Raw genomic sequence first — 22,815 nt, 5'->3', positions numbered from 1 at the left:
AATATCTCACAAAAACACCTCATCCAGCAATTAAAATTACAGCAGGGAAACAGTGCTGAGTGCCCCTGTTCACAGAGATTCACCCAGCAGTCAGAGTCACAGTTTGCCTGACTAAATGAGAAAGTAAAACACCATTTCCCCCCAAATTACTGGGAATTTTGCAGCTGTTTAACCCTCCTCAGAGCCACAACCCACACGAGAGGGAGGAGAGCGCAGCGAGCGCGGCCCCAGCCTGTTCCCACACAGAGTAAACACCATTAATGGAGTTATTTTTACCTGGAGGAAAACAGCTCCCCTGAGCAGCCGGGCAGAGCGGGGTGCCCGCCGCTGGCAGAGGCGCAGGGACTGCAGGGACTTGGCTGGGAGGATCCCCCAGGCCTCATCCCCCATCCCACCACTGCCTGGGCTGCTTTCTGCACCCCACCAAGGGAACCGTGGAGCTGCCAAGGCTGGGAAAGACCTCAGAGACCATCGAGTCCAACCATCCCCCACGTTCACCGCCAAACCAAGGGCCTCAAGGGCCTCAAGGGCCTCAAGGTCCTCAAGGTCCTCAAGGGCCTCCAAGGCCTCAGGGGCCTCAAGGTGCTCAAGGGCCTCCAGGGCCTCAAGGGCCTCAGGGGCCTCAAGGTCCTCAAGGTGCTCAAGGCGCTCAAGGGCCTCCAGGGCCTCAAGGGCCACGGCCGTGCGTTTTTCGAGCCCATCTGAAGCCGCTGCAGGGGTTTGGGTCCCGTCTCTGGCCCGTGCTGGAGCGGGGCCGTCCCCACTTAGATGTTCTCGATGGTGCAGGCTCGGACGCGGTTGGCGGGGAGGCACCGCAGCGCCCTGAGCTTGGCGCCCAGCGTGCGCAGCCTGAGCGTGTAGATGACGGGGTTGCCCAGGCAGGTGATGGTGATCAGCATGGCCGTGCAGTTCCTGAAGATGTAGACCCCGGGGTAGAGGTCGGTGTGGCACCGCTGGTTGGTGGCGTCGAAGATGACCCCGATGAAGAGCGGGGTGTAGGACACCAGCGCCAGCAGCCAGATGGAGATGCTGGTTCTGGCCACCTGGGTCTCTGCCGACTTGTAGGTGCCCATGGCTTGGCCACACGCCTGCATCCTCAGCTTCCTCTTCCTCAGGATGATGATAATCCTCAGGTAGGTGAACAGAGGGACGATGAAGGCCACCACGATGTTGGGGACGGCGATGAAGACGAGGTAGTTGATGCAGAAGGGGCTGTAGAGCACTGAGATGCTCCTCTCTGCGTGCAGACAGTTCCAGCCCATCAGCGGCAGGCAGCCCAGGGAGAAAGCCAGGACCCAGTTGATGAAGACCACGGCGATGGAGTGGTTCCTGGCCACCCTGAACCTCGTCCTCATGCTCTCGGCCACGGCCAGGTAGCGCTCGACGCCGATGCTCACCAGGTTGTAGATTGTGGACAGAATGGACGTTGTGTACAGGGCATAGGGAGCCAGCATGTCCTTGGAGCCAAAGATGGTGATGTCAGGGTTGGTGATGAACAGCGTGGAAATCCAAAAGCCAGAGAAGCTGGTGAAGAGGTCAGAGACAGCCAGGTTGCAGAAGAGGATGGAGATGGGCTTGTGCAGGTCCCTGGTGGCCAGGCGGATGAAGATGACGGTGCAGTTGAAGATGACGGAGGTGACGTTGATGGTCAGCTGTGGGATGCCCAGGGCGAGCACCAAGTAGTGACTCCAAATCTTGGTGTAGTTGGCAGAGCAGTTGGGGAATCCATTCATGGTGGAAAATCCTCCTTTCAGCCCCTAACGAGGTCGGCTTTGCTCATCCCATACTCCCTAAGAGCTCCCACCTCGATCCCCAGGCGCAGAAGCACTCCTGACACGCAGCTCCTGCTGCCACATCATCATCGTGACAGGGATTAAACTTTAACCAGGTGTGGTTTCGAATGCTTTAAATTGGGTGACCAGCTCGGGGCTCTGCTGCTCACCTCTGAGTTGCTAGGATAGCCCAAACTGCAAAACACATCTGCCACACAGATGAGCTGCTGAAAGCAACCTTTGACAAGAGCAAAGCCTGGCCAGGGCCTGGGGAGAGGAGTGGCCACGTCTGCAGCTTAAAATCCTTCAATGATATTCTAAAATGGAGTGAAGTGAATTTGGCTGTAACTCACAAATTAATTAGATCACGAAGGATTAGAGAGTCAGGAAAGGGGGAGCAGAATTTTGTGGGTTTGGAGGGGGGAGTGTGTGACTGAGGGAGCTGAAATAAAACATCAGTGCTGTGTCACCAACCCGGACCCCAACAGCCCAGAAAATGCCCTTTTCCCACTTAATGCTTGCAAGAGAACGTAGCTAAAACCCAACAGACACCATGGCACCCATGCCTTTGCCACAGGATGTTTTGTGATTATTTAATGTGTCTTGTTCATTAATAAACAATCATCGATATAATTTTATCTTTTCTTTCTCCACCTTTTAAAATGCAAATGATTTTTGAGAACTAGACTGAAAATACTCGAGATTTAGGGGGAAAAAAAAGCTCTCGGGACACACATTCCATGCTCTCAGCAGAGGGCACTGCTGGAGTAAAATACAGAGTGCAGTGGGAGCAGGGAGATTTTAAACACCTGAGCAGTCCAGGTGAGCAGGGCAATGATCCAGGTACAGCCACGTTATTTATTCTGATTTAATTCTTATTCTGTTGTTACTTTGACAAGGGATTCACCTTCTTTGGTCACAATTTTCTACCACGGCCGTGCCAAGCAGCTCAGCTGAGCTCCCACATTCAGCACTGATCATTGCAGCAGCAACTGGGAATCTGTGAACCCTGATAGCCCTGCCAAATTAAAAATGTAAGAAATTTAGGCTATAATTCTGAGTTTATAAAGGGGAATTCTAGGCCTTTTTTTTTCTGTTGAAGTGTGGGAAAGCATATTCGGTTTGATGTGCAGTTAGTATGCCCAGGTTTTGTGTACTAGGAATACTTTATAATTAATTAATACACTTTTTACCCACGAGGATTATACTTTGTACAAGTCTAAGTAAGCAATAAGTGTTTCAGATGATCACATAGAAATAAGGGCTGAGAATCGATCAATCAAGCCTGGGGGTGTTTGAACATCCTACAAAATGCTCCTCTCCCAGTGTCCCAGATAAACCACCCTTTGTAATCCCAGCTGGTGCAGCCCTGGCAGCCACACCTCTGGTGTGAGGTTGCTGCTGAACAAGGGCCCCACTATTTCTGTCACCTCTGTGCCAGCCCAGCAAATCCCTTCACTCGCAGCAGAAGTGGCAGCACGGCCCGGGGGGCACAGGACACCTGGGATGAGCAGAATATCCACAAAGCAAAACGGCTTTGAAAATATCCTGGCGGCTAAAAATAAGTTATCTGTGAATTTGGGCTCCAAAGTGCTCCAGATATTCCTGAAAACGCTGCTTGAAGTTGCTCTAATTTGAAAATTCGGTGTTTGAGCACAAAACACTAAACGATGTGAGAACAGAATATAATTAAAGTAATATCAAGTGGTATAAATAGCTCTCCACAAAAGATTTGTAATCTGATTTCCCTAATAGAATTGCATACAAATTAGCATAATGTTGCTGGATTAAGGGACACAATAGTGTGGGAGCTGCTTTTTTAGTGGGCTTTAATATACAGAAACCCCAGGTTTGTGTATTCCAACCCTCTGTGATACAGCTGCAGCTCCCAAAACCAGATGAAAAATACTTTGAATTTAAAGCCCAGCCTCTTCACGGAACAACCTCTACTCAAGGGCATTTTCTACTCCCCCATTCCAGGAACTGTGCAGCATTCCCTGTATTTACCCTCACTCTACACTTGGGAGGAAATTGTTATCTGCATCCCATAAATGGGGAAAGAACGATGCCAGTGTTTCTTTAAGGTGACACAGAATTCCAGGGAACTCAATCCAATCTCCAGGATCTCAGGCTGACACCTCAAACACTGACTGTACCTTGCTGTGGGCGGCCTTTGATTTATATTTATCTTGATTTCACCTTCTGCAACTTTTTTTTTTTTTTTTTTAGTTCTGTGATTGTTTTTACATTTCTTTATCTGAACGCCCAAATTGTTTTGATGAATGTGTAAGAAATGGCCTCATTTTGTAGAATTGTCTGGTGATTGTGCCTGTGGAGAAGACAATAACCACTGGCCATGGTGAAGAGACTGAGAAAGAGGCACGAGAGGCTTCAGGCTGATTTTTTAGTGCCGGTTCAAGTGGCTGCTCTGGAAAATCCAAGTCCACCCACCTGAGCTCTCAGCCTCAGAATTGCCCCCAGCTGCAGCTCTCAGCCTCCAGTGGGATCCACAAGGGCTCAGAACAAGAGCCCCAGCTGGGACATGCCAAAATAAGTTCCAAAACAGGGAATTCGTCCAGGAGCTGAGCCCCAGCTCTGCACAGTAACCCTTGGACAGCTCCCACCCTCACCTTGGGGTGAGGCGCAGCAGCCCCGTGTCGTTTGTGCTGACAGCTCACGGGGAAACTGGAACTGTGCCTGAAACCCCAGGAGAAAAGAGGCAGCCTTGTGACGGAAATAGGAATCCCACAGCACAGGGAGGAGAAGGGTTGAGCTAGGGGTGATCTGGTGTCACTTGCAAAGTCGTGTGCACTCAGGAAAATCCAGGTTCTCAAAGGATGAGGGATTTCTCTGCCCTGCTTTCTTCCCTGCCGCATCCTCCCTGAACTCACACTCAATTCCTGACGCCAGAACGTGGGAAATGTGATGGCTCTGCTTTCTCCCAGTTGTCCCTGCACTCAGCTCTGCACTGTCACCACGCTGCAAACACCAAACCTGGGCCAAAAAATGTCAAGCAACGTGAGCAGCTCAGCAGAATCATTCCACAAATCCAAGTTTCACTGCCATGAGCTTCAGCAAAGCTGTGGGATCAGAGTATCCACCTGCCCAGCCTCTCAATGGGCATCATGAGGCCTGCAAGGAAGAAACAGTCAGGAAAGGGAGTAACAAATAAGGAGCCTATTTATCCAATTTATGTTTCAATTTATGCAGATTAAAGCCTTCCTTTCTAGAGAGGAAGACACAAATTGGATGTATGATCTCCTTCCAAGATTTTTTGGAGCTGTTTTGAAAACAGGGAGCTCTCTCCTCCCCCCAGCCTCTCTCCTGGGGGAATTTTTGCCTCCCAGGTTTGGAGCGATCCCTTTGGAGAACCTGGAGAAACCTGGATAAACACCTGACACCAGGTGTGTGACAAACAAAGCCTCTCCACTGACCATTTGGGTGTGAAGAAGGCAGAATAAATCTTATCCCTGCTCCCAGCTGTTCCATGGAATGTCCTGGTGCTGGAACAACATTCCCAGTACAGCAGACTCAGGGAGAATCAGAGCCAGCCCATGTTTGCACATGGAAGATGAAGCTTTAATGTTTCTGCTTCACCGAGAGCTCTGAAATTCCAGATTTCCTGTTCAGTGGCGTGGGAACTCTAATGAATAAAATGACAACACACAACTAAATGAAGAGCACTCTGTGTTTTCTCACTCTGCAGGGTGGGATTCCCAATCACCCACTGCTAATCACAAAACCCATCTGTGTTTTAAATCCCTTGGAAGTGCTTCCGCTGCAGGGACAATCCCTCCTGGCTCAGCTCATCTCTGACCAGGGTTTGGACTCGAGCCAGTCTCACCCTCTCAGCCTTTGCTGCTGTGGCTCTCAAGGCCACAAAATAGGTCCAGTTTTCACTGGATTTGATATTCCCACTTGTCCTTCCCTACCCTGTAGCTGCAAGGAAAAACCAGCCTGGAATTCAGCGATCTGCTGTCATCCCCTGCTTCGCTTTGTGTCATCTCCTCTGACCAAGATCCTCTCCTGTCTTCAGGTTCAGAGTCCAAAAGTCTGTATGTAAAATGCACCCAGGTCTCGATGGCATCATTGCACCTCAGGGCAGTTTGGGTTTTGAAAGGAATCAGAACTACGCTGAAGTGCAACGATGCCATCGAGAACTGATAACCAAGCACCTGTCAGGGGAGTTTCTTTAGAAATAATAAATATAAGGAGATCCAATGATGCCAGCCCTGCTTATATAGATTACAGGGTTTGTAAGGAGAGGGAATGCCTTTCTCTGCGTATGCCTTCACTTTCGAGCACAAACAAAGGCTTGATTAACGTGATTGCAGGGCAGTTTATTACCACTTTGATAATGACAGGCTGGGAGGTTAAGAAACAAGGAGAAAGAAAAAAGAAAAGAAACAAATCAAGATTTGGTCTTGATTTTCAAGACCAAAACTTCTAACCCTCAGTTTTCCAATCCTGAGCAGAGGACTACACAGAAATAAAACAGTAAAAAAACCAAACCAACAACAACAAAAAAAGACAGAGATGTTGGTTCAGCTCCCCAGGGAGGACCATCCCAAGGAAGAGGGAATTGTCTCTTGGATGCCCTTGGAGGCTGCCAGCGCCTGGCACCGCTCTGCTGCTCTACGTGCTCAGCATTCACCTGGCTCCGCAGAGACCTCCGCGCTCGGAAGTGACAAAATGCCACGAATTCCCTCATTGTTCCCCCCCTGCAGTCATTATTTACCTCATCACCATGTGCGAGGCAGATCGGCGTCTGTGCAGCCCGGAGCGGCCGAGCGCAGGATGGAAAAACACTCCGCAGCAGATCTTCATTGTTGGGATGTTATTTATAGCCGCGTTTTTGTGAGCAGAGGAGCTGCTGCGAGTCAGCTGTGCGGGTGTCACTGCGGGCCTGAGCCCCTGCGACCCCTCTGTGGCAGCAGCAGGGCCGGGGCGAGGCAGGGAGCCTTTTCTGGGCTCCTTTTAATTGAACTCAGCCTCTGCTGGATGACTCTGCACGCTCAGATCAGCTGCGGTAACCTCGCATCACTCTGCCCATCCCTCATGGGCTTCCTGCTCCTCTTCCACCCATCCCAGCTTTGGGGTTGCACCCCATGGACATTTGGGGAAGAAGTTGTTTCACTGCCTCATCTGCTTTCCTCAGCTGGATCAAAATCCACCCCCAGAAGTCCCAGAGATGATCCTGTGTCTATGATAAAGCTGTGTCACTTTGTTGAACATAAGGTCTGAGTTGGCCCATAATCATGTTTAATTCCGAATGTGAAATTTAAAAATTTAGATAGGAAAACAAAGGGGACAAAAAAAAAAATTGTATAGATATCATACTACAGCAGCAGAAGCAGAAAGTTAAGAAAAAGGATTATTAAAAAAATTTATCATTACTTAATTACATACGTAAGGTGTTGTATGTCACCTAATAAACATTTCCTGTTGCTGCACATGGAATTCCCATTTTCCAGTCCCACAAATCAACTCCAATCCTGTTTGGAGAACTGCGAGGCAGAAATGAGGCGGACTTGGGGTTTTATTTGTTTCACTGGGGTTTTTTTAAAGGAAATATTAACTTTAACACACGTATTAATTGAATGTCATGGGGCTGCCAGGAGAAAAACTCCAGTAAATAAAAACGTCACATTTTACTCCTAGGCTGCTAAACCTGTGCAGGTTGCAAAGCCTGAGTTATTCACCAAAGGCTCCTTGCTCAGTGCCAGAAAGCCTCACTCCTTTTGCCATTCACTTTGGAGAATGAATAAATTCAGGCAAATCAGGAGCAGGGCAAATCTGGAGAAATTACAAAGGGGAGGAGTTCACCTTCCTGCTATGGCTTTCAGGTCTGTCCTGGACTACTTACTCCAGTATAAAACTGAGAGCAGAAATATGATCACATCCTGAGGAGTCTAATCAATTCTGGTTTCAACACTGAGCCTATTTAAAATAGAGAATGGAATTGCTGCTCCTTGCTCTGCTCTCCCTGCACATTCTCAAGACAGAGGCAGTAGGTAAGTCCTTCCCTGCTCTCTCTAACCCCGTGTTAAGGTTGCTCTCATTTCTGATTTGTTTCTGGCTATCAGGACATACAGTGAAGGCTCTCTGATTCTTCTCTATGGTAAATGGAGGATGATGTATTTATTTCTCTGCCTTTTATTATTTGTGGTAAATTATCACGGGTAGGCTTTTCTCATGAATGAATGAGTGCTTTGGGGGTTTCTTTTCACCTTTAGAGATTCTATCTGCCTTCCTCCTCCAAGAAAAATCAATGAGCTTTGACTTGATCTCTCTACGTTATTATGTACGTGCATTTAAAATACCAAAACACAATTTCTTTATCTTTTAATCTCCTTTAAACTTGAAAGAAATCTCTTGTTTGAATTTTCTACTCCCTTTGCTTTGCTGTGTGTGATCCAAGATGAAATTCTGCTGAGGGAGAAAGAACAATATGTCTTTGCTGCATCAGCCCAGCAGCCCCATCTATTTTTGCTCCCTGGGCACTATAAGTACACTCTGCACTTAGGATGGCTCAATTAAATAACGATCTATAATTAGGATTGAAAAATGGAGAAGGTATTTTTCCCCTCCTTCTATTCAATCAGCAATGCTGCAACACTGAATAAATCCCCTCTCCTATGCAAATGCCAGCGCAGAGCCTCGAAATTAAACACTGCAGCTCGTAAAAGTGACGAGGGGTCCATTGTTTGCACTAAAATAGAGCAGAGTGCAGCGAGGGAAAGAGGGATCCAGCATTATCAGGGGGAAGTGCTGCCCTGAGATCTGTTAAAGGGAGAAGGTTTTAAAGCAGATCAAGGTTCAGAGGCGCTCGCAAAGCGCCTGAAGCACTGCAGGGGTTCCCTGGGTTCATTCCTCTGCTCTTAATTAATTCTCCATCCCTCAGCAGCTTGGCTTTTCCAGATTCTTACCTGGCAGTTCCAATCCCTTCCCTCTCCTTCAGTCCCCGGTTCGGGGGTGTTCTCTGTGCAGGGGCTGCCCCCACGTGCGGCAGGCAAGCAGGAATGCCAAGAGCCTTTGCTTTTCCAAAGTCTGGAATCGTGTTTGCCTGCTATTGATTCCTGGCTATTAACACTTTGCTAAATTTGCTGCCCTATTACTGGGGAAACCCGAAAGACTCTCTAGAAAACCTTTGTGGCGTTATTAGATTAGTGTCAATTATGAGGATTTCTCTCTTTACCAGAAGGAAGTAATACAGGGAATGCATATTTGGTATTTTGAGGGCATTATTTACCTCCCACCCACCCTGATTATTTCCACATATTTGCCTGAGCAAGGACCAAATTGTGCAGTCATTAACACACGAGAAACTTGCTCTCTCCACCAAACCTTTCCTCAGGCAGAAGCTCCACAGGATACATTTTATTAACTTAAAGGCTACACATTTCAAGAAATGTCACTTTTGAGAATCAGCTGAAAGAAATCCTTTCTTGTTGTATTTCTTTTTTTTTTTTTTTTTTTTTTTTTTTTTTTAAATAAGCATTTCTTCCCTGTCTTGCCACTTCTCAGAACCAGCCTGGGTGATCTGCACTGATCAGCTCATTTAACCCACCTGGGCAGTTCATAACTCACCACACTGAAACAGTCAAGTGACTGATTGCTAATCTTTTAAATCGCTGCCAGCCTTGTCTTAACAACAAAGCACCTGTGGTTTAAAAGTAGGATTAACAGTCCTTAGAGGGCTTTCTAAGGAAGGAAGGGTCATTATCCCTGTGGTGGGAGAGGGAAACTGAGGCACGTAGTGCAGCCATCTGCCCAGAGATCAAACCATCACCCTCAACCTCTGCCCAGCCCCTCATCCTCTGGCTCATCCAGATCGCAGCAAGTTCCATTTACAGATGAACTGATGCACCTCAGGTTTCTTCTCTGGTTCCTTTGAGAGCTCAGGGAACCTCTGGTGTTGTTTTGGGGGAAAAGAGAGACAAAACATCTGCAATTTCCAACAGGAATAGTCCAAACCTTGTGAGAGTGAGGCTTTATTACTGTGCCATTCAGAGAGCAGGGATATCCATCCATCCATCCATCCATCCATCCATCCATCCATCCATCCATCCATCCATCCATCCATCCATCCATCCATCCATCCATCCATCCCTCCAGCAGCTCTGGGGTGGGGTTACAGCAAGCTCCAGGTGTTACTGAAAATTAATTTTCTTCAGGGGGAATGGAATGAACCCCAGCACGTTTTAACCTTTTGCTTTATCACAGAGCAGGACTCAGCCATGAGGAGACAAATCTCCCACAGTCCATGCTCTGGTGCTCCAAAAGATTGATGCCTGATAGGACATTCCTCTAATTTAGATGAGATTAGATTCCCCTAATTTTCTATATTTCTGCTCACATGCTTTTACCCTTCACAACCATTAAATTTCCATAACCATGCGGACATTGACGTCAGCACCAATTCTCATCCTGAGGATTCCTCAGGGCCATTCAGGTACAAAAAAACCCTGAGAGCTCCATCAGCAGCTTTAAAAAAAAACCCAAGATGCTGTGACTTCTTCCCTTTCCAGTTCTAATGGTGTGGGCTGCGCACAGATTTATGGCTGGGCTCCAAATCCATTTTTGGGCTGGCAAAGTTGGGACGCTGCTGCACTCGGACACACTCTGGGATGAAAATTTGCATTTTCAGCTGATTAAAAAAGAAGGATAATCAATGCAATGTAAGACCTGGAACACAGAGAAAAGGCAGCGAGCCATAGGAATTATGGAATTACCCGTGTGAGGAGTTTAGGGTGTTTCCATCAGGTCTGAATCCAAGCTGCCCCTTCCCCAGGCATGAGGATGAATCCTGCTCCGTTTTATCCCTGGTTTCCCCGAGGGAGCAATGCCTGCATAGACACCAAGGTTCCTGAGCACACAGGGGTTTGTTCAGCTGATCCTTCCCACGCTATCCCAGCTCCAAGAGCCCTCTGCTCCCTGTTTCTGGTGGCACACAAGGCGCAGGGACAGAGAGACCCCGATCCCATTCCCAGAGCTCCTCAGGCTCAGCCTGGCTGGCAGGAGGACACCAGAGCCATCAATCCTCAATGTGCTGCATCACCTCCTCCTCCTCCTCCAGCATCCCAGGGCTCTCTCCTGCTGCTCCTCAGCTCCAGGACAGGACAGGAGCGTGGCAGAAGCCACCCTCAGCAGGTGACAAGTGACACTGCTCTGCTCTCCTTTCTCCCACAGCAAAATATCAGCTGAGGGTTGGGATATCCCTTATCTGCTCCAGCTGTGCCCTGTGGTACTGCAGAAAACGGGAGCCACGGATCCTCCTGGCTCTTCCACTGAGATGATGAAGGCTGGAAGCAGAAAAGCCTTTGACACTTTCTCTCAGCTGTCCAAAAAACCAGCACAAGCCTTTGGGTCTCCTAGAAGAGCTGCAGAGTCCGGGGTCTGTCTCCGTGCAGGCTCTTTTCCCTGCTTGTGGCATTGCAGGAGATGCTTTGTTGTGTTCCAGAATATATCCAATAGCTTGTTATTAGATTTTTGTCATATTTTTAGCCACAGGATCAGCCATCAAAAGCTCGGCATAAAAGACTGCAAAAGGCCAGCAAAGCTACCAAGCGATTTGTTTGAATTCAATTTTTAAAACACTTTAAAAGAAAGAATTCTGAACTGCATTTTATTAGACAAAGCAAGGCGAAAGCCCTCACAGAAGGAAATCACCTTAGCCCTGGATACTCATTTTTTGTGAAAGCGTCTGTCTTTGATAAAGGACATTTCTGAGGGCACATATCCACAACAGAGTATCCCAGGTCACAGCTAAAAACCTTCCCCTCACTCTCTGACACAAAGGAAGTCGTTTGCAGATGTTAATAGGGAACATCCAGAATCCTCGACCCTCTTTGGATTTTTCCTGTAGTTTGTAAGTGCTCCAAAGACCTCATTGAGCATGTGATTTATGTGTGCATGTGCAAATTATAAACACTGCTCGCATCAGATGCTTGCAAGGCTTCACCACCACAATAAAGCTGATTTTCAGGGCTCACTCCCCATCATATCCTGCAGCAGACGTGCATGAAGATGTGTATCACAGGGAAAAATAAAATTCCAGGTTGAAAGTGAAGAGCAGCGAATGGCCATGAACACTTGTGGAGACGCACAAATCTCGACGTGAGCTTTTGGAACTGATTTTTCTGTCAAAGGGGCTGACTGGGGCTTCCTGAGGATGTGTAATGCTTAGGAATGTATAAATAGTCTCATGTCTATATGCTCAGTTTGTGCTCAGCAATCTCATTAATTAGAAAGAGAGGCTTAGATAATAATTGCTTTTAACTTGTTTTGTCTTTTGCACTAAAAATAGAAAAAAAAAAGCCACAAAGCCAGCTAAAAATAGGGTGAGCTCAAGACAAGCCAAACCTAAAAATAAACCACATGCAAACCCAGCTTTCGCCATTTTCGTGGAAAAGGCTCCAAAGGTGCCAGCAGGTTTTGAGGATGGATTTGAGAACCGAGGACAACCGAGCAGTGAGAACTCTGGCACTGAGGGCACCCCGGGCTCTGGGAATCCAGCCCTGGGAGCACCGGGAAAACAGGGAATGGTCAGGCAGGATGTGGCTGAAAGGGTGTCAAGAGGCTAAAGGGACAAACAAAGGGCTCAGCTGAAAGAGAGAAGGGATTTGAATTAAAAAGCAACACAGGATATTCCTGCTGTCCCGGGCTGCTGGCGGCATAAAGGTCACTCACACTCCCAGCGGCTCAATACATTCAATAAAAACAGCTGGCGACATATAAAATGAATAAACCCGAGCCACTTTATCAGAGGCACAAACAGAGTCTGTTTAGCCCCTGTTTTAGTGACTCTTTAGTGCACACGAACAGGTTAAAAGGGCATTTTCAGCCAGCCTGCCACCGCCTGTCCCTCAGCACCCCGAGCGCTCCGGGCTCCCAGCAGCTCCAAGTAGGGCAGCAAGCAGGGCACGAGTGGGAGAAAGACGATTTCGGAACTTTTACGGAATTCAGACAATCTGAGCATGATCCAAAGAGCTGAAGGGTCTTTTCCTAGATCACACAATAGCACCTTGGCAGGGCTGCTCCCAGCCTGGCCCCCAGCCAGCAGCACCGTCCTGTCCTGGGCCAGTGGACAGGAGAGGGAGTTCTCAACTGCAGGGATATTTTATTTTTGTTGCCTCGAGCTTCCAAACGAGGCTTGATAGCGAAAACAATTGAAATCGTTTACAATAAAATGTAAACAATACGTAATTGTATTGTTTTTTTCGGCCACCCCCGTGGCAAGAAGCGGCTTTGCTCAGGAAACCAGTTGTAAATTCGAGGAGGAAGAGGCAGAGATAAGTGGGACTGCTCACGTGCCAAGAGAGACTCCCTAAATTTAACTGTTCTGACCTCTGTGGAGGAAGAGCCAGCCCAGTCCAACCCTACTCTAAATTAAACCAAATAAAGTCAATGTGGGGATGGTACAGGACCACTTAAATCAAGGATCCATAACAAAATGTAAGAGCAAGATTTAATTGACAATAGAGCGATCCAGGTGTGCATATCTCAATCTCTATCTCTATATCACAGCAACGATTTCAGCACCTCAGCTACAAAAACAAACCAAAAAAGCCACCCACCCCTAAAACAGCGAAAGCCCCACTTTCTGCTGCATTTTTTCCAGCAATAAAATAAACAACAGGAAAAAGAATGTGGGAGCTGAGGTTTGATTGAAAGAGCAGTGAGGGTGGGATCTGAGCGGTCCCCAGACCTTGTAAAAAAGAGGGTTCAGAGGGAGATTTTGAAGTGGGGGTGGTGGGAAGGTGGAGAGAGAGAAGGTTGTCAAGAGATGGGACAAAAGATGGATGAAGCCAGGACAGGAATTACAGATTAAGAGGGAATTATGTGGATGTTGTAAACACCAGGGAAAGAAAAGAATTGTTTAGGGTGGTTCAGTGATATTTCTAGGAGTGATGGGATGCAGATAAGGAAGTGGAAAATGTAAGCAATTAAATAGGAAACATTTCCTGACAGTGTGGACTAATAGACTGTGGAAAAGTCTTCTAAGGGAAGTGGCAGGAGCCGTTCAGACAATTAAAAGTGGCCTGGACAACATGCCTGAGGGCATAATCATGCCTAAACCCACGGACATCTTCCCTTCTTGCTTCGGAAAGAAAGCCCCAAAGCTCAGGGGAAGAAAGAACCATTGTAATGCAATGTTCCTATAGGGAGGGAGGCGTCACATCCGACTCAGATAAAATCCAAATGCAAATTTTCCTCTTCAGGGACTTGTGTGGCTCCTCCTGAGCAGTCCCCACACAAAAGATCCTGTTCCCCAATGTTCCATGGCTGCCAATCAAAAAAAACCAACCCCCTAATTCACAATAAACATGAATGCACTGTTTGCTCAGGCATTCTGTAATGCTTAATTAACTCGTTCTTTAACAGCTTCAAGGACCTTTTCCTATGAAATGCTGAATTTATGTGCTGTTCTACTTCAGTGATACCATCCAACCACAAGTGTGATAAGGACTCGATGGAAAACACAGTTCTTGCCTTTTTCAGAGACATCAGGAATTTGGTGGAAAGCTGCAAAAATCAGGCACTAATTATTAAACACTCCTGAGTGCTGGATGTGAGGCAGCTGTAGCCTCACTGAGGGCTGGATTTTTACAATTAAATTTTATTTTATTAAACTTTTTCTCCCCGTCATCTGGATGCCCCTGCTGAAAGATTTTGTATGTTCATGTCTCAGTTATACTGAGACGTGATTGAAAGCCACAAGTTTGAGAGAACTTGCCAGACACCTGTTCAGGTAGTAAAAAGTCAGTGATTTCTTTGTTTGACAAGGGTGGGACGTGGATTTGCCACTGAAAGGCTCCATAACCCATTCCCATTCCCCCTCTGGCACACAGACACTGATTCAGGACCACCAACAGCACAATCTGGGGATGATTCCCCTTCCCTCGAGGTCTGCTGTGGCTCTGTTTGATTTTTGTGGTTTAAAAGCTCCACAGCCTTGAACCCCAGGAACCTGCTGCCCTCACTCCCAATTGTGGCTCAGATCGCCTGGAAAATTGGATTTGCATTGCAGAAGTGCTTTGATGTCCGGGCCACGCTCCCACTCCATTGCACAACCCCGGTGAAAGCTCCTGGAAGAGCCCAGCCTGGAGCTCTCACCTGCCAGCTTCCCCCTCTGCTTTCCATCCCAAAGACTTTGGGAGCAAATCCTTCCAGGTTATTCCTGCTGGGTTATTCCAGGTTTTTCCTCCTGAAGGTTTGTTCATGTGTAAACTGCCAAGAAACTCCCAATCCCGGGGTGCTGGGGTTGTTGAAGTTCACGCTGACCCCTGAGCAGCTGCCAAAAACACACCTGGAGTCTTTCATCCGTGCAAAAAGCACACGTGGAGCATGCCCAGGCTGTGTGGAGATCAGCTCACCTGGAATTCTCCTGGCATTTATTGATTAGAATATCCATTAAGGCACTTGGTGACATCCTGGGCTTGGAACTTTGCTGTTGCCCAGTGGGGATGAGGAAAAGCTCGGAGCTGCTGGAGCCCAGGCCACTGTCCTGGAGAGAAAAATGCAACAATAAGGGCTGGGAAGTGAAGTTTTGTGTGTCTGCCAAAAGAATAAAAGCTTGTCAAAGCCATTTTTTGGATAATTAAGGAATAGTAATGGAACGACAGCAGAGAAATCCCTGCAGTTCTTACCACACAAAAAAAGCAAAGTTTGCTTTTCTTCCCAGTCTTGCTAAACTACAAATTGAGGCAACATTGCTTGTAGTTTTCAGCAGAAATTTCGTTTTTGTGAAAGAAAAAGCAAAACTCATTTTTTAAGGTTGCTTATTGCCACCAGGTCTCCCTCTGTGCCACAGCTGCTCAGGTTTTATTCCAATTCTCTATTTGTAACTTCTAAATCTTTAATAGATGGATCTATTGTTATGCCACTGATATCAAGATAAAGGTGTTAAAAGCCATTCTGAGCCTCCCAGCAGGTGTGTTATAAATTAAAAATTAAGGTAATTACCAGTCAAGTGACAGGGCTCCTCCATAGTTGTCCTTAAAATTGATTAGCTATTTATTAAAATGTCTATAATTTACTAATCCCAAGCAAACAGAAGGTGTGGTATTAATCATCATTATGAGAGGGTTTGAATTGTTAGGGATTAAAGTTAAATAGCCAAAGAGAACTATTCCTGTCAAAGTCAATTTAAAGTTTAGAATAAATAAAGAGCCACTGAAACAGCTTGGGATAAACAAAACAGCCCCTACTTTCCTAACTAGATCAACACATAAAGTTAAATCAGCTCTTATCCTCTGAATTTTGTATTTCTTTTGACTATGAAAAAGTGAAATTCAGATGTTCTGCTGAAGAATTTTGCATCCATCCATGTGGGATGGGTCCTGGTTGAGTTAGACCAAAGATCCTCCAGGGCCTGCAGGAAGTGAGATCCTTCATTTCTCAGAATTCCTCACCAAGTAACCTTTAAAGGAGTTCCTGGAACGGGGTGAGATAAGTCCTCTTGCATAAGTGAATTTACAAGTCTGGGAAAGGCTGGCAAGTGCAGAGCTGATAAAAGGAAATTTACTTTAACACTGTGTGTATTCAAATGTGGAACTTCTGCCTCAAGAAGTTGAGGAAGCCAAGGTTTGAAAATCGAATTCTTTAGGACTGCAACCCATCCAGAATTCTGATGATCCAGAGTCCTAAAGATTCCTGCTAGCACTGGTTTGGGGGGGGATATTAACAGGTATAAAGTGATTTATGAAAGACCAGGAGGAGATCTAGAGAGGGCAGAGCTGCTAATCCGTTTCCCTGCTGCACTTTGGGGGCACAATTTGTTCAGATTTTCTTTCACCTGATGTTTTTATTTAATTTTTTTAGTGGGAGGCCACTGGTGCTATCGGTCCCAGAAGTGTGAGCTGCCACAGTGTGAAGGTACTGCCAAGAAATTTACTTTTCCAATCACATTGGTGATTCTTCTGCTTTGCAAAGGGGCTCTTGAGAGAAATAATGCAAAAAAAAAAAAATCACACAACTCAGCCTTTAATTCACCACAGTCACATTATTTGTCACCATTTCAGTGCTAAAGAAGGTATTTTGAAGATATCAGTGTTTGTGGTAATTGCTCATTTTGTGTCAACTAAGGATAATGTAGAAATGTACAAAAAAATGTAAAAATGTAAATATACAAATGTAAAAGTAACCCCAGAAGTTAGAGTGATGTCTCCAATTTCCCAATTTGGTTGGGTGGTTTGGCTTTCTCAAGGATTTGCTGTCTACAGGGGAAAAAAAAACAAATAAATTTTCTTCATCCCTAAACAGATCCTCTTCGATGGCATCAGATAAACAAGGCCTGCAATGGCAGCAAACAGTCCCCTGTCAACATTGTCACCCGAAATGTGGTTTATGACAAGAGCCTCAAGCCCCTGACTTTTGAAGGGTATGATGTGAAGGGGTCTGCCAAGTGGGACGTGGAAAATAATGGCCACACAGGCAAGTACTGCCCAACCTGCTCTTGTGGGATTGGGTTGGGCCTTCCCTCGTGCCTTCCACGTCCCTGGAGGACAGCAGGGAAGCACAGATGAGGTCTCACCCCTCTGTTTCAGAAGTGGAACTCCCAGAACACCTCTGGAGCCAAAGGTGTCTGAGAAGTTTGTGGGAATTATCAAGTTTTGGGGTTGTGGACAAGGCCCTTGAGCGTCTCAGCAGGAACTGGTTCTGTGCAGAAGCAGAGCTGGACGCCCCAACCCAAAGTCCAGGACTGGGGGCAGGTGGGCAGAGGGGTCCAGAACAACAATTTTGGGCGGAGTTTTATAATTTTCTGTTGAAACCCCTTCATTTCTGGGCTTCTCCTTTCCACCTCTTGCCTCTGCACAAAGAACTCTGCTGGCGAAAAGCGTCGTGTGGGAAAGTCATTCACAGTGCTGTGCCTTATTAGCTCTTTAAATAATGAGCTATATTCTTCTCAGATTTAGCTCTGTTTTCTCTGCACACAGAAGTTATCTAACATTGATCAGCTACTTAGTGAATCAGTAAACAGTGAATCAATGAACAGTAATTCAGAACTGCTCCACTTCCTCCACCTTCCTTCACAATGCTGAGGATGCTGCTCCAACAAAATTATGTTCAATTACTTCAACTTTAAAAATAAATCTGTGCTCTATTTTTTTTTTTTTTTAAAGTTACCTGTAGGTGTTCTTAAAATCCTGGATGGGTTATTTTAACTGCCAGATCCTTAAAGCAGAACGTAGCAAGTGGCAAATATTTCCTGATTTCAAAGGGAAAGGTAGGAAGGCACCTGGGGAGATTTTAATAGCCAGAGATTCTAATTTAAAACATTGCTATCGTGGCAGACCACAAGAAAAAGGAATGTTTTGACTTTTCACTCATATATGGATTAATGACTTTCCCATTAGAGGGTGATACTCCAGGATGTCCAATTACAGTCCCTCTTACACCAAAATTAATATTTATAAGGATAGCTCATAACTCTCATCTTCCCCAGACATGCATAAGGATTAGGAGTTTAATCTGGGTTTTTAAAATCTCTTGTTTCTGAGCGATTGTGTGCTAAACGAGAAGGTTATTGCTTAAATTACAGCTGCAGTTAGAGGCTGCAGGTGAGATTAAAACCTCATTATCTTCCATGATGGGCACATAGCAAAGGTCGCTGTCTCAAAGGTCTTAAGCTAAATAAACAAAGCCCACAAAGACATCTGACTCATCCATTTACAGATTAAAAAGCAAAGGAACTAAATGACTCATGCACTCTCCAAGTTAATTTGGAATTCAGAACAGAAATGAAATCTCTGGGGCTGCAATCCAGAATTTTCCTATGCAAAGAAAAGTGCTGTGCTTAACGTGGAGGTCTTACAAAGTAAAATTTTAAAATATATCTCAGATATGTATGATTTAGGCTTAAATCACAGCACTGCTCAAAATTAAAACAGAAAACCTTTAAACCCTGCCCAAAGGAAATGTTACAGTGCAGATAACAGGAGATTAAAAGGATGGTTAAAACCCAAATAAACTGGGATCAAATTTACTTTGATAGAGGGGGTTTTCTTAGAAAGAAATGAAGGAATATTGGGTCTTCTGAGAGGTATAAGAAGCTCAGACTCCACAGGTCATAATGGTTATAATTCATCTCAAATTAATCTCAGCTGTGATTTTGTAAGAGTTTGGTTTCTGCAGAGCAGAATTTCTGGAACACTCAGTCTGAAAAGCCAAGCGAGAACTTGAAGATAAATTTGAATCTCAAGAACATCTCTGCTCTCACATGCTGTTAATGTAGGATCTGATCTTCTCCTTTAAAACAATTCATGTTTTTTTTTTCCCCTCAGTTAAAGTGACACTAAACACATCCCCTAAAGTCGGAGGAGGAGGTCTGGGGAGAAAATACAAGGCAGTAGAATTCCATTTGCACTGGGGAGTCCCAGGTGAGCCACAAAGCATCCCTGGCTCAGAGCACAGCATAGATGGAGAGAAATACCCCATGGAGGTAGGTGAAACTGCATTGGGTCATGGATTTCACTCCAGAACTCTGGAGTTTTGAGATCCTATTGGCTAGTTCCCCTAGGGAAGTCTGAGGGTGAAAATAATTGCCCGTGGCTGTTGTGTTCCAGCTTCACGTCGTCCACATAAGAGAAGATGTTTCAGATGTGACAGAAGCCAAGAAAACTCCAGATGGTTTGGCTGTGTTGGCCTTCTTTGTAAAGGTAGGCAGTGAAATTTTCAATTGCCCCTCTCAAATCCCAGCCAGCAGTTTGGCTGAGGGATTGTTTATGTCAATATTTTATGTTTATCTCAGGTACAGTAGCCCAAGAATTAAGCCTCCCTATCTTCTGCAGGCATTCTGCCAGCACTGAGTTCCTCTACCCTTTCCTACATCCTGCTTGCTGTTATATTTTCTTGTGGCCCTTTTCTGTTTTATTCACCACTAATTAAAAGCAACCACTTGTAGAGAAATACACGATGTGGAATCAACATATTTCCCTTTCAGGCTGACGAAGAAAATAAAAACTATGCAACTCTGTTAAGTGAATTAGAGAATATTAAATACAAAGGTAAGAGTCTGGTGTCAGGGATTTCACAAGCTGTGCGGGGTGAAGACAAATGTGAGCCAAACCTGCAGCCACAAGCGTTACAAGGGACCTTCCCCCATGGTTTTTCCAGGGCAATCAGCACAGATGGATCCTTTGCCACTGAGTTCTCTTCTCCCACCTGAGGAAGACCTTGGGAGGTACTATCGGTATGAGGGGTCCCTCACCACCCCTGACTGCTACGAGGGCGTCATCTGGACGATATTTGAGAAGCCAGTTGAGCTCAGCCTGCCCCAGGTGAGTGGCAGAGGGACAGCCTGGAGGTTCTGCTGCCTGCCTGCAGTGTGACACCACAGCTGCCTTGTTCCCCACACACACTCTCTTGGCATCAGCTTAAACGTGCTCCCCGGTGCCAGCTGATCTACCTTATTAAATCATCCCTCAGAAAATGGCAGGAAAGGGGCAGGAAGGGGAAATGACGGCGTGAGGAGAAAGCCAAGAACACCCCCCAGGTCAGTGCCCAAGCTCAGCGCTTCGTCAGCAGCACTTCCACTGCTGCCACCTGCTCACTCCCAAGTTCCACGGCTTTTCTCCTGTTGTCAGGACAGCAGAACAGAGTAATTCCAAATCCAAAACTTGAGCCCATTAGCATCAGCGTTAAGCAGCTCGTTTTTGACCTGCAGGCAGGAAGAGGAGACGGAATTATGAGTGCTTGGAAAACACAGACTGTGCAGAGATTGCACAGCCTGGCCCAGAGCCAGCGCTTGTATTTCAGCTCCTTACTCAGAGTGTGCTCTCAGTGTGCTCACAGTGCCCCCAGAACAGCCCAGTGTCACTCAGTGCAGCCAGGAATCTGAACAAGGACAGAATTCCTGGTGCTCCTGCCTCGTGTCACCGTGACGTGGGGACGGGCCCGGGGCTGCGTGCGTCAGGGGCACTGGGGGAACCAGTCCTGGAGCTGCACAAAGCATTTGGCTCCCACAGAAAGGAAGTGCCCGTGATTTCCAAGGCTGAAGGAGCCATCAGTTGGTGACCTCTCCAGCAGCCTCTGCCACGGCGCTTCCTGCAAGGTTTAATGCACCCATGAAACCCTCGAGTTCAAAAACAGAGCCAGGCACCGCAGGTTTGCAGCACAACAACTGCCAGAGCCCTCTGGCATAAAGATTTAACAGCCTGTTCTGTTTTGCAGCTGTCCCAGTTCTCAGCACTGCACTTTGATGGGAAGAACTCCACTCCCATGATGGAGAATTTCCGGCCGGCGCAGCCCCTGCAGGGCCGCAAGGTGCTCTGGTCCAGTGCCAGCATCCCCCTGCCCACAGCAAAGCTGCTGCTGCTGCTGCCTCTGCTCTGCACCCTGAGCCCTCTGTCCCACTGAGCCTTTCTCACCTCATTCAGCATCCTGGTCCTTTATTTGATGTTATTTTTGCTGTTCTCAGTTCTTTGTCTCAGCCTCCCATGAATTGTGTCCCAACACAGAAAAACGTTGTTCCTCCTCCAGACATGAATCAAGGACTTCTGTGCTGCTCTGGTGAAACCCAAACCACCAGAACTCAAAGGAACTGTGAGATAAAGAAATGAAAAATTCAGTTTTTAAAGCCAAAACACTTAGAGAAAGCCTTAGGCTGGATTATCCTGTAGTTTTAACCCAGCACTGGAAGGAGCTGCACAGAGAACCTTCGGGAGGAATCTGCTCTTAAGTGCCTGTGAAGGGTTGGTTTGGAGCATGTTTACATTCAGCACTGCAGATCTGACAGGGAAATGTGGAGCAATTCCTATAATCCCACATTGTCCTACCTGAAGGTACAACACAGAGCAAAGATGAAATGCTCACACACAGCTGAGCAGCATCTGCCTCATCCCCTCTAGGGAAGGGCACTCACCCAACACTTCAATCCCTCCTCCTTCCTTCAGAATATCTCAGTTCATTTCAGATAGGGACGCTGGGTTCCTTTCACCTGATCTGACTGGGGCTATCAGGTTCCTCTGTTATTTATTCATCCTTCTCTGGGATGCCATGGCCAATGTGATGTGCTGGGAAGCAACAGGGAGGCTCATCCCCACCTACCAGAGGCACATCTGTGGAAATTCCCTCTCTTTGGAGGGCTGCTTTTGAAGCAGGAGACCCTGAGGATCCTTTATAGTTCTTATTTGCCTAATAAAATAGGACAGCTCAACAAATGGCTCTTTCTTATATATATATATATATGCACATATATATATATATATTTCTTTTATATATAGAATTTTTTATAGTAGCATACCTGCAATATTCACATAAGGTCAAGATTCATAGTTTTTTCCAAGAAGATTGTGATTTGCACCAATTCCTTCAGATCTTACCCAGTGACTTATAGAAAATATCTTGGGAAATGGGGTTTCCTTATATTATTCATGTTTTCTCTCTGAAGGGGGATGTAACATTCTCTTTGGCTAGTGCCATATGTTACAGCTTCTTTTAGGATTTTAGATTTTGGCCAAACTGAAATAGGATTTCATATTAGCAGACTTGTATTTTTTTTTCTTTAAGGGCAATGTTTGCAGAGATGACTTTATATATTTTCAGGAAAATCCTGGCAGGGAGAGCAACCACAGCTCACCAAAGTGGGGGGAAATTATTTTCATATTAATCAATCATAAAAGCTTTAAAAACCCCCCAACATGGGAAAGCAAATGAATCTATTCAAGTTTAAATGAAAGATTAATACTTTAACTGTATTTTTATGTAACTGAAAATCTTTGGAGGAGCAAACAGAAATGAAATATTAAAGGTGAACAACAGACCTATATTTGAATTGTTCTGAGTTTTTATTTCTTTCGTCCTTGCTGAAGGGGAATCCACAAACTCTGTCAGAAGAGAAATGTGACTTTTTTTCACCCCCTGTTTTCTTCACAATATTTAGGGTTGGGTTTAGGGCTGGGTTTGCATTTCTGGGGCAGGGGGCATGGATTTGCAGCACCTTGGGATGTTTCTACTGTCAGCAGAGTTCTGGGGCTCTATTTCACAACCTCAGGGTGTTCTCTGCACGGAGCAGATTCCTGGAGTCTGGCACCTTGCC

At 46.1% G+C, this 22,815-nt stretch overlaps 2 protein-coding genes across 6 annotated transcripts; one reads left to right on the top strand and one right to left on the bottom strand.

Moving 5' to 3' along the window:
- Positions 1-530: 530 nt before the first annotated feature.
- On the bottom strand, positions 531-7,118 carry LOC138120563 (lysophosphatidic acid receptor 1-like). Of its 5 annotated transcripts, none has more exons than XM_069033342.1 (2): positions 6,511-7,118; positions 531-4,904 (listed from the first exon to the last, which is right to left on the bottom strand). In XM_069033342.1, the coding sequence occupies exon 2, from the start codon at positions 1,731-1,733 to the stop codon at positions 765-767; it is 969 nt and encodes a 322-aa protein (XP_068889443.1). In that variant the 5' UTR covers positions 1,734-4,904; positions 6,511-7,118; the 3' UTR covers positions 531-764. The 5 variants fall into 5 exon arrangements, with proteins under 5 accessions (XP_068889443.1, XP_068889447.1, XP_068889445.1 ...); XM_069033346.1 differs by having other exon boundaries at positions 531-2,790; XM_069033344.1 differs by lacking the exon at positions 6,511-7,118 and having other exon boundaries at positions 531-1,757; positions 2,663-6,246.
- A 63-nt stretch (positions 7,119-7,181) lies between these two features.
- On the top strand, positions 7,182-22,532 carry CA4 (carbonic anhydrase 4). Its single transcript, XM_069033347.1, has 8 exons — positions 7,182-7,786; positions 16,599-16,652; positions 17,040-17,210; positions 19,061-19,218; positions 19,343-19,435; positions 19,720-19,783; positions 19,893-20,056; positions 20,949-22,532. The coding sequence occupies exons 1-8, from the start codon at positions 7,729-7,731 to the stop codon at positions 21,132-21,134; spliced, it is 948 nt and encodes a 315-aa protein (XP_068889448.1). The 5' UTR covers positions 7,182-7,728; the 3' UTR covers positions 21,135-22,532.
- The last annotated feature ends 283 nt before the right edge of the window (positions 22,533-22,815 follow it).

Source organism: Aphelocoma coerulescens, chromosome 19 (genome assembly GCF_041296385.1).
Source record: "Aphelocoma coerulescens isolate FSJ_1873_10779 chromosome 19, UR_Acoe_1.0, whole genome shotgun sequence".
Classification (NCBI taxonomy): domain Eukaryota; kingdom Metazoa; phylum Chordata; class Aves; order Passeriformes; family Corvidae; genus Aphelocoma; species Aphelocoma coerulescens.
The sequence above is the reverse complement of the archived record's forward strand: the minus strand, read 5'-3'. Positions and strand labels throughout refer to the sequence as shown.

What these genes read in the sequence shown, in the direction of transcription:
- LOC138120563 (XM_069033342.1), bottom strand. Translation starts at nt 1,733, where the DNA reads ATGAATGGATTCCCCAACTGCTCTGCCAACTACACCAAGATTTGGAGT.
- CA4 (XM_069033347.1), top strand. Translation starts at nt 7,729, where the DNA reads ATGGAATTGCTGCTCCTTGCTCTGCTCTCCCTGCACATTCTCAAGACA. An exon ending in GAGAGAAATACCCCATGGAG is followed by an intron (nt 19,219 to 19,342) that starts GTAGGTGAAACT and finishes GTTGTGTTCCAG; the next exon opens with CTTCACGTCGTCCACATAAG. An exon ending in TTGAGCTCAGCCTGCCCCAG is followed by an intron (nt 20,057 to 20,948) that starts GTGAGTGGCAGA and finishes TCTGTTTTGCAG; the next exon opens with CTGTCCCAGTTCTCAGCACT.